Source organism: Lolium perenne, chromosome 6 (genome assembly GCF_019359855.2).
Source record: "Lolium perenne isolate Kyuss_39 chromosome 6, Kyuss_2.0, whole genome shotgun sequence".
Taxonomy (NCBI): Eukaryota; Viridiplantae; Streptophyta; class Magnoliopsida; order Poales; family Poaceae; genus Lolium; species Lolium perenne.
This window is the reverse complement of record NC_067249.2, coordinates 40,074,683-40,084,978: the sequence shown is the minus strand read 5'-3', so window position 1 is coordinate 40,084,978 and position 10,296 is coordinate 40,074,683. Positions and strand designations below refer to the sequence as shown.

General features: G+C 42.4%; 2 protein-coding genes and 1 non-coding gene across 3 annotated transcripts; 1 reads left to right on the top strand and 2 right to left on the bottom strand.

Annotated features, from left to right (window-relative positions):
- Positions 1-6,788: 6,788 nt before the first annotated feature.
- On the bottom strand, positions 6,789-7,853 carry LOC127308280 (thiosulfate sulfurtransferase 16, chloroplastic). The gene is made up of 4 exons (XM_051339062.2): positions 7,475-7,853; positions 7,294-7,364; positions 7,132-7,185; positions 6,789-7,040 (listed from the first exon to the last, which is right to left on the bottom strand). Exons 1-4 carry the CDS (start codon positions 7,662-7,664, stop codon positions 6,966-6,968), a joined length of 390 nt encoding a protein of 129 aa, XP_051195022.1. The 5' UTR covers positions 7,665-7,853; the 3' UTR covers positions 6,789-6,965.
- A 547-nt stretch (positions 7,854-8,400) lies between these two features.
- Positions 8,401-8,599, top strand: LOC127311095 (U2 spliceosomal RNA). The gene has a single exon (XR_007857584.1). It is a non-coding gene; the product is annotated as a U2 spliceosomal RNA (small nuclear RNA).
- An 80-nt stretch (positions 8,600-8,679) lies between these two features.
- On the bottom strand, positions 8,680-9,999 carry LOC127308279 (pathogenesis-related thaumatin-like protein 3.5). The gene is made up of 3 exons (XM_051339061.2): positions 9,866-9,999; positions 9,114-9,783; positions 8,680-9,021 (listed from the first exon to the last, which is right to left on the bottom strand). Exons 1-3 carry the CDS (start codon positions 9,930-9,932, stop codon positions 8,886-8,888), a joined length of 873 nt encoding a protein of 290 aa, XP_051195021.1. The 5' UTR covers positions 9,933-9,999; the 3' UTR covers positions 8,680-8,885.
- Positions 10,000-10,296: the final 297 nt, after the last annotated feature.

Sequence of the window (10,296 nt, the reverse complement as noted above, 5' to 3'; positions counted from 1 at the left end):
GAAATTTTTCGGAGTGCGGAAGACAAGAGTCCTTTTACCTTTGATAAAAATGAGTTTGATTTTGATGCTTGAAATATCTCTGAAGTAATTAAGTTCTTAATAAAACTTGCTAGAAGTCCTAATGCTAGTGCTATAATATGGCTTTTACAAAGCACATTACAAATGCCCTTATGCAAATGAGAGAGGAGAAATTAAAATGTGAAGCCTTTATTCCTAAAAAAGTTAGAAGATGGCTGGGAGCCCATCATTAAGATGAAAATAGATGGTTTTGATTGTAATGCTTTATGTGATCTTGGTGCAAGTATTTCTGTTATGCCTAGAAAAATCTATGATATGCTTGAATTGCCACCGTTGGAAAAATGTTATTTGGATGTTCATCTTGTTGATATTACTGCAAAGAAACCTTTGAGAAAAGTTGATAATGTTCTTATTATGGTTAACAATAACCTGGTCCCCGTTGATTTTGTTGTTTTGGATATTGAATGCAATGCTTCTTTTCCAACTATTTTGGGAAGACCGTTTCATAAACCTGTTGGTGCTGCTATTAATATGAGAGATGAGATTATTAAATATCAATTCCCATATAAGAAAGGTATGGAACACTTCCCTAGAAAGATAAAGAAGTCATCTTATGACTCTATTATTAGAACAAATTATTATGTTGATGCTTTTTCACTTGATAATACTTGATACTCGTATTTTTACTGCGCGTAGCTGAAAGGCGTTAAAGAAAAGCGCTTATGGGAGACAACCTAAATTTTTTTTTGAATCTTGAAAGTTATTACTACTGTAATGAACTTTTCTTATCATTTTTATTTCGATTTTGTGCCAAGAATAGCCACTAATAGGAAGAAAGTAACATTTGGGGAAGTTGCTGTCCAGAAACAGATTATGTGCTCTTACCATAAAAATTCCTAAAAATATCCAGAGAGGAATTTTGAGTTTTACTTTTTTATTAATATGCCCCTGGTTATTATCTAACTTTCGTTAGTTGACCACTTTTCGATATAAGAAACATAGTATTTTTCAAAAAATCGATCTTTACCTGCTATTCTGTTTTGACAGATTTCTGCACTATTTGCATTCATCTCTTAAATCTCTTTTTTTTAGTTCTTTTGATCAAAGAGCTTTTTAAAGGTTGCTACAGCATATTATGCTTTAATAGATGTTTGATATATGTTATTAGTGAATCCAAGTAGATTTATTTATTTTGATTGTACTAATGCTGCTAATGAAGAATTGTGTGAAATTTTTGTATGAAGGAAGTTTTCAAGTGTAGAGAAAGAAGAATGATGTGATGAGATGAAGAATGGACAAAAGCTCAAGCTTGGAGATGCCCCTGCACCCCAATACATATTCAAGAAGTACAAGCGTTAAAACTTCGGGATGCTCAAGGCATCCCCTCTTCATCAACAAAACAACAAGTCATCTCTCTATACGCTATATTTTTATTGCTTCATACGCTATGTGTTGTTCTTAGAGCGTCTTTATTTTTGTTTTTAATTTAGTTTAGTTTAGTTTGTTGTAGCATATGTTGGACCCCCAGAACATTTGTTTTGGAGAAAGACCCGCTCCGTTTTAATTGCATAGAACGCTCTAGTTTTCACTGTTATTGTTCTGCAAGTGTTCTAGTTTTCGGGTACTGCGTTTAGCTCTTGTTATTTCACTTGAATTATGTTCAGAGCACGTTAGTATTCTTTATTGTGTATGATTATCTCTCTGGTCCATATTCTTTTTCATCTTTGAGAGTTATTTCAAATAAGTTGATTGGTGTTGGATACGAGTAAAATATTTCATGACTATAGTGATGCAAAAGGAAGCTTGTCTAGACTGTGGCATAGACTTTGGCATGTAATATTGAATGTTATTTTTGTCATATGCTTAGTATTTATTGTTGTAGGATGACTTGTTTCAAATGGATGACAGTGCATAATGTGTTATTAAAAGGATCATGTGTTGTTTCTATCATAAAAGCATAATATTGTGGTATTCTCCTTTGATGCTTTATTATGTTGACTTGGCGCATGCTTACACCATGTTATGACTATAACCAGTCAACTAAAACCTCTATGATCATTTAGTTTTTGACTTGTAATATCACTTTATGCTTTGATTGATAATGTTTTGTCGCTATGCATGTTTATGGCCATTATTGCTCTCTTAGTTGGTCGCTCCCAGTCTTTTGCTAGCCTTCACCTGTACTGAGTATGAGCTCTACTCGTGCATCCAACCACCAAAAACCAAAGTTGCCAAATGTGTCCACCATATCTACCTATATGTGGTATTTTACCGCTACTCCAAAGTAAATTGCTTGTGTGCTAACTTTAAACCTTCAAAAATTATCACTTGTTTTGTGTAAATTATAGCTCATGGGAAAGTAGTCTAAACACTATTGTGGTAAGTATTATGTCATGTGCATTTTTAGTTCTTATAAGTTGCTTGTTGTGTGAAAACCATGCTGTCATGGGGAACACCATCAATATGCCTTTGTTGAATATCATGTGAAATACTATGCATGCTCATCTTGTTTGAAGTAAGGGAGATTTACCATGAGTTAAAAAGATTGGACTATGCATATTGTTAGAGAGAAACATTGGGCCGCCAACTAAAACCATGTTCACATGGTGGAAGTTTCAGCTGGATAAAGGTCCAAATATCTGTTGTCCTTGTTTTCCCGGTATGGATATCCAAAAAGTTGAGATTCATCAAAATTGAGAAATCAAATGAGATTCATCTCCTAGGATCTTTGTACAGGAGGCAAGGAGGTACCCCTTTGTGACACTTGGTTAAAACACATGTATGTGATGAAAATCCATGGAAGTCTAAGCTAATTAGGACAAGGTGTGAGCACTATTAGTATATTATGCATGAGACAAGTAAACTTATAGGAAGTTTTTATGCATAAGCTATACTATTTATCACTACCTTTGACATGAGTAGCACCTCTTAAAATAAATATTTTCAACACTCTTATTGCTTTCAAAATAAAAAGCTCTAGCGCATGAGTAATCCTTGCTTCCCTATATGCAGGGCTTTTCTTTTACTTTTATGTTGAGTCTTCATCTTCTACCTTATGAACCAGTTAAGAGAGCATAGTTGTTATTCTTAGTGCAATGTGCATAGTCCCAAAATTATTATTGATTGATTCATGATTGTGCTATTGCTTGCTCTTAAATTATTTGTGTCTAGTTACCCTCTGAACTTTGAAGGTGTCCTAGCATTTATGTTTTCCTATTCCATAAAGGACATGTTGAATACCATTTTGTTATGTTTACTCTATGATCATAAACACACAGTTTTTTTCAATGCACTATTATTCATGATCCTTTGTTTGAGCTACTCTTCATGTTATAACATAGTTGCTAAGTTCCGTTAAATTATATCTATCATGCATATGTTAGAGTACTTAGATCCCAGCTCACAATGCTTTACATGCTTGATCAAGATTGTGTTGGCTTTATTTCGCCTCAAAAATTATTTTGTTATCACTTACCTACTCGAGGACGAGCAGGAGTTAAGCTTGGGGATGCTGATACGTCTTAAACGTATCTATGATTTTTGATGCCCCATGCTTATTTTACACCAATCCATATATGCTTTGCTTACACTTCGTTGCACTTTTACATGATTTCCGGCACTAACTTATTAACAAGATGCCACAATGCCAGTTCCATGTTTCTGCTGTTTTTGTATTTTAGAAAAGTTATACAGGTAATATTCTTGGAATTGGACGAAACAAAAGCCGAAGTCAATATTTTACCGAAACAAGGACGAAATCCGAAGGGGGTCAAAGAGGCGCAGCAGGGCGGCCAGACATGCGCCCCAGGCGTGGCCTGGACCTGGCCCGCGCCTAGGGGTGGTCCAGGCCCACCATGCGCCCCACCGACCTAAATCCTCCGCCTATTTATACATCTTCTCGGGAAAACTCTGGATACCCGAGCCTCCATCCACGAAAAGTTCCATCGCGGACGCCATCGCCGAACCCATCTCGGTGGTTCTGAAGCTCTTCCCAGCACCCTGCGGAGGGGAAATCATCACCAGAGTCATCTACATCGCCATGCCCGCCTCCAAAGTGATGTGTGAGTAGTTCATCCCTGGACTATGGGTCCATAGCAGTAGCTAGATGGTTGTATTCCCCACTTTGTGTGTCATGTATCGATCTTGTGAGCTGCCCTACATGATCAAGATCATCTTTATGCAATCCTATATGTTTGGTTTGTTGGGATCCGATGAATATTGTATACTATGTTGAGATTGATTATATATTCTTGTCATATGTTATTTGTGATCCTGCATGCTCTCCGTTGCTAGTTGAAACTCTGGCCAGGTGGATACTTGTGACCCCAAGAGAGGGTATTTATGCTCGATAGTAGGTTCATGCCTCTAGTTTTATGGGAGAGTGACTTTATAACTTCTAAGATTGTAGATGTGCTGTTGCTGCTAGGGAGAAAACAACAATGTTTTATCCGAAGGTAATTCTATTGTTTACTTTACACACATTGCTTAATGTGATAGTCTGTTGCTTGCAACTTAATACTGAAAGGGATTCAGACGATAACCTGAAAGTGGATTATTAGTCATAGATTGAATTACGGTCTATGCATTATGTTGTAATGCCCATATCAAATCTCGTAGCAATCATCTTGTCATGTATTGATCGATATTCTATCAATTGTCCAGCTGTAATTTGTTCACCCAACATGCTATTTCTTTATGGAGAGACATCTCTAGTGAACTGTGGACCCCGGTCCTATTTCCTTTACTGATAAATTCAACTGCAATCATGTTATATTTACTTTCTGCAAACATCTCTTTTCATTCGATACGTCTAATCCTTTGTGTTCAGCAAACCGGTGAGATTGACAACCTCACTGCAAGTTGGGGCAAAGTACTTTGGTTGTGTTGTGTGCATGTTTCACGTTGTTGCTGACGCCAGTAGTGCGTCCTGCCACTAGTCAGCGAGCAACACCTTCATAAGTCACTCCTTTCTCCTACTGGTCAATTTAACCTTGGTTTCTTACTGAGGAAAATCTTGCTGCTGTGCTCATCACACCTTCCTCTTGGGGTTTCCCAACCGCTTCCACAACAACTGCCAACAAGATTGTCTGGCGCCATCACTGGAGCACCATCAACCGGTAAGAAAGAAACTCTATCAAGAGCAAACCTTAACCTTACTTATTCCACTTAAGCTTGATGATGATGATCTTGACCGCAACAAGATGAAATGGCTTTCTTGATTGTGCTTGCTTGATGAAGTCTTGCAGATTGCTCCCCCATAATCCACTATGGGAGAGCTTCTTCTTCCACGCATCTTCTCATATCCATGATGACAATATGGATGGCAGGCTTCAAAGCATATGATCTCTTTGAGTTGGCTCATCTTAAAATTGCACTTCATTTCTTCATTCTTCATCATGATGATGTCCTGATGTTAAACCTAAGGGCTCACTTCATCTTCAAGAAATACTTGACACTTGATATTCTTCATTAATTTCTTCTTATTTTAACTTTGAAGCAAACATATGGTTCAAGCATTGCCTATAAACAACTCCTATAAATATAACTCAATGCAAATATTAGTCCATATAGATTGTCATTAATTACCAAAACCACACATGGAGGCTCAATGCACTTTCAACTTTCTTATGCTATCTGTAGTGCCCCCAATGTTTCCAGATTATAATTCTTCTAGATTGTTTCCAATGCTTCCATATCCATGTACATAGATATATAGATAACAACATTGTACATATATAGATCAAATTTTCACGCACATTGTCTTGCTAACTCAAACACAAACATAGGTTGAAGAGAGGAGGCAAAATGAGATCTGAGGTGGCCTAGTCCCCCACCGGCGCCCTAGGAGGCCACGAGATGTGGGTCCACCTCTAAGTCCCCTAGATGGGACTCGATGACTTACCTTCGGTGTGGTGGTCATCTGATTCTCAAAAATTCATGGAATGTTTTCATTTCATTTTATTTCCCTTGCTATCTGCACAAGCATCAAAATGATTTTCGTAGAAGTATCCTTTTCGGTTCTCTACAGGTCATGCATCAACTTAATATCTTTTTGGGTCAAATGATTTTCGTAGAAACTTTGGAGGATTGTTATGATTTGGATTTTTTTCCTACTAGGTCATTTGGTTTTGCTTCATATTATAGATTCGTATTGGATTTCTTCTCCGTAAGGACTCATTTGTACTACATTTCATAGAAACTTTATCATCCATTTAAACCTCTTAAATTAATACTTTGTTTCTCATGTGATGCAATCAAAAAATCAATATCATTTTGGATTTAAATTGACATGATGTTGTAATCATGTATTTGCCTCTTCCAATGTTCTTCGAATCTGGGAAAACAAAGAGCCCTTACACCTGGAACGAGATATGTAGTCCTAACAAGCGCGATGTAGGAGTTCCTGAATGCACAACATGTTACTTGAATGAGATTACTTTAGGCTTTGTTTAATTGGATGGAAGGAGATTGGTGTTCACTCAATTCCCTTAAATACTCTTTCAAAAAAAAATACGCCAATATGATGGAGGGTTTTTAGTTTAGGCAAAAATATGGGTATAGGAGGGGATGGGAGGGTATATAGGGATTATTTCGTTTAAACCCGGAGAAGTAAACGGACAAGCAGAGATTTTCTGAAATTCAAAATAATCACCTTGAATCCACGTAAATACGCTAGAAGTAAACACGAGCTTAGGGTGTTAATGCACGCCGTTGAAACAAGTGTAGTACGTCTAGCGAGGCATCCTTGTATCCAAGGAGGCGAGGAGAGAAAAACAGGGCCAAAGGTACAAACCTAATGCGTGAAACAATTTCAGTCCATCTCCATTTAACACCCGGACGACTGTAACTCCCTAATCTTCAGTTACATCAAGACGAACATGAATTACACATATGAGGTAAAATTTTCATCGATCCCAAGTTAAACTTATTTGACGCCATTGGCGATTTTACTGCTGATTTGGTGATGCGCTCTGAAGATAGGCAACGTAGCCACCTTGCAGGCTCCTGGCGTTCTCGTACCCCTGCACATACGGACGCCCAAATCATAAGCAAGCTCGTCGTGATGATCAACAGTTGACGGGGAAAAAGAAGGATGGGCAGGCCTTGAATTACCGCGTTTACGAGGTCCACAGTCGCGAGCTTGGATCTCACTCCCGTGTAGCAGCCCTACAGGAGCACAAACACACAAAAATCAATCACATCTGCCGACGCCACGTGTTTCAGTTTCCCTCTTTTCAAACGATGACGAGCTAACTAATAACTATACGTAATTACCACGATCAAGTGCTGCTCCTTCCCGTAGAGCGCGGCTACTTCCTCCACAAAGCGCGGGTTCTTCTCCTTCCCTAGAGATAATCAAACAAAAGTCATCAGGGGAAGCAATACTTAAACCAAGAAATGGCAAATTCTTTTGCCGATCGAGGCAAAGGAATTGACAAAATCGAGCTATGCTGACCTTGGGGAGTAACGGCGAGGTAGTAAGGGACGTTGCTGGCGCCGGCGGCGTGCTCCTTGTCGAAGTCCTCCGGCAACCTGACGTCGATGTAGGCGTGGCCGCCGCTGCCGGAGCTCAGGAGCGCGCGCGTAACGGCGGCGTCGACGCTGGGGGTGGCGCTAACCTGATCCTCCTTGCTGGCAGACGCCATTGACGACGGATTGAGTGATTGATCGATGTCTGTCTGACTTGCCTCAGCTTGTTGATGCAGTTGATTGCCTGAACTTGTTCCTCATCGTCTGTTATACTGTATATTGCACGTTGGCAGGACAGGGCAGGGGATTCGGATCATCCGATGCAATTGCCAAAAGTCTTCGCCCGGCCGGCTTGCTTCATTATTCTACTCTGTATATGGTGTTGTGTCGTCATTGCGCATTATCTAGCGATAGATTATTGTTAGATGGTACATAAAGAAACGGAACAATGTCAATGCCGAAGCAACCTACTGGCAACGGCATCAGCAACGTGAATGCGTGTAGGCAGGTTGGCTTCATGATTCTCACTAGCTTCGAATGAGATCTCATCCAAGTTCACTGAATGTCAGTCGTTCTCATAGACAACGAAACAATTGTCTCTCATAAAAAATGTTTCAGCCATTTCAGAAGTACAGATGAATTCATAGACAACTAAAGTTTTTTTTTCTATTACAAGCATTTTTTTATAGAAAGAACAACAGCTAACCGTTACTGGGCCGTCCAGGCATATGGGCTGCTCTCTCCTTGTTAGGCCTTGGAGCTCCCAGACGTGAAAGGAAAGCAGAGTCGGTAAGCTGATCGTTCCAGTAGCTCCGCGCTGCTCCTCGTTGGTTTAGTCCCACCTCGCTGCCGGGGAGAGGAGAGGCGGTCGAGGGAGGCTATAAAAGGAGGGGGAGGGCAGCAGGTAAAAGCATACCTTTCTCGGCCTTTTGGCTAAGATCAAGTGTAGTATCTGTTCTTATCAGTTTAATATCTGATATGTGGGCCATTGGTCCACAACGATATTAAATTTATTTTTTTGTGGGGGAGGGGCCACCACAGTAGCTTGCTGCTGGGCCTCTCACGTGTCGCTCGGGCGTTGCACTACTGCCCGGTGCCTGGCGCACCCCAACCAAAGCTAACTGAAAGTTTTGTGCTTGCGATTTGCTATCAGCATTTGGTTAGCCAACAGCGCCAGTACAGAAAAAAACGTATGTTCACAGAAACTTTGTTCGTGTTTCCTGTGGCAATGCAAAGTTTACAGAGGAGTGCAATGCCTCCGTTCCACACCATTTTTACATGACAGAACAAACGATTGAAATCGGTTAAGAAAGATCACTGATAGTACTTCATCTCCAAAGAAAACCACAAATTCGTTGGAGCAAATGCACCTCTGCTTTGTTTTCCTCGATCCTCCTTCACCACGCCGAAAACTGCAGTGCCACGGAGCCCAAGATCAGCACCAGCATCAGGGCCGCAGACATGACCGGCAGGCGTCGGCTGGAGCCATTGCACACGAGCTTGTTGTTGTGGTACGAGCACACCGATTGCTTCCTGAAACACAAATAAAATGGATTGCTAAAAGAATTCCCAATCTGAAATGTAAGAACTACAGGAAATTATACGGACACAAAAAATCTTGTCACCTGTTTGAGCAGAATGTGACGACGTAGTCGGCGCCGGAGCACTGGAAGAGGCTGCTGGGGTCATCGTACGCGTAGCTGTAGGCCGTCGGGCACGCCTCCTTGAACTTCTTGGAGTAGGTGGTGGGCGGGCAGGTCGACGGTCCGGCGAACTTGCCGCGGCAGCAGTACTGGTCGGTGTTGAACACGTCGCAGGCGCTGCGGCACGCCACCGTCTTCCCGCCGGCGCCCTTGACGGCAAGCTCGGCCGGGCAGGTCTCCCGGAGGTCGCCGTCGCACCCGGCCGCCGAGCAGTTGCCCGGGCTGTGGCCGTTCACGGGGTTCACCGTGATGGGCAGGTTGAAGCCGTCGACGAGGGATACGTCGTAGAAGTCGGGCGTGGCGAGCGTGAACTCGGCCAGGCTCGCCGGCGGGTCGCCAGAGGCCCCGGAGCACTTGAGGTTGGGGCCGCAGGAGCCCGTCCCGCACTTGCCGGTCCCGGACCCGTCGAAGGCGCAGTCGGTGCGGCCCCAGATGCGGCCCGACCACGCGGGGGGCGCCGTGAAGACGATGGACTGCCCGGACTTGAGCTCGAACCCGCCGCCCCCGAAGCTGTCGCTCGGCGACGGCGTCACCGCCGGCCAGATCGTCGTCTCGCACTTGTTGATGATCGTGAACTGCCTGGCCTTTGCACCTGTACACAAAAGTGCGTCCCACAGTGTGAGGCGCCACTCGCGATTGCAGTGACAAATGTACGTGAGAAACAAATTGCATACCTGATAGGAAGCAGACGAGGAGCAGAGCGAGCATCACGGCAGCTCTCGGCGAGCAATCCATCACCATGTTTCGCTACTCCCAGCACAGAATTGAGGATGCACAGGACCTCGAAGCGCAAATGGCCGTTTCGCGCGCGGGTATAAATATGGCGGGAAGCAAGCATCGATCGGCAGAGGGGTTGCGAGATGCCCGCCAGTTTGAAATTAATAAACAAGGGAGGAGAAGTACAGCGAGAATCAAGAAAGGAACACGAATACGTGCGGGGGAGGAAGATCGAGGTGGCGGAGGACGAACACCCTCTCTTGCTTCGCCGGCGGGGATGGGATCCATGGAGGCCCTAGCCGTATAGCTGGCAGAGTATAGCACTGTAGCACTGTAGCAGGTACACACTGTAGCAGGTACTTCTTCAGAGGTAAAAGTTTCACAAGTT

What these genes read in the sequence shown, in the direction of transcription:
- LOC127308280 (XM_051339062.2), bottom strand. Translation starts at nt 7,664, where the DNA reads ATGGCGTCTGCCAGCAAGGAGGATCAGGTTAGCGCCACCCCCAGCGTC. An exon ending in CCTCGCCGTTACTCCCCAAG is followed by an intron (nt 7,365 to 7,474) that starts GTCAGCATAGCT and finishes GATTATCTCTAG; the next exon opens with GGAAGGAGAAGAACCCGCGC. An exon ending in CTGTGGACCTCGTAAACGCG is followed by an intron (nt 7,041 to 7,131) that starts GTAATTCAAGGC and finishes CCGTATGTGCAG; the next exon opens with GGGTACGAGAACGCCAGGAG.
- LOC127308279 (XM_051339061.2), bottom strand. Translation starts at nt 9,932, where the DNA reads ATGGTGATGGATTGCTCGCCGAGAGCTGCCGTGATGCTCGCTCTGCTC. An exon ending in CCTCGTCTGCTTCCTATCAG is followed by an intron (nt 9,784 to 9,865) that starts GTATGCAATTTG and finishes TTTTGTGTACAG; the next exon opens with GTGCAAAGGCCAGGCAGTTC. An exon ending in GTCACATTCTGCTCAAACAG is followed by an intron (nt 9,022 to 9,113) that starts GTGACAAGATTT and finishes TTTGTGTTTCAG; the next exon opens with GAAGCAATCGGTGTGCTCGT.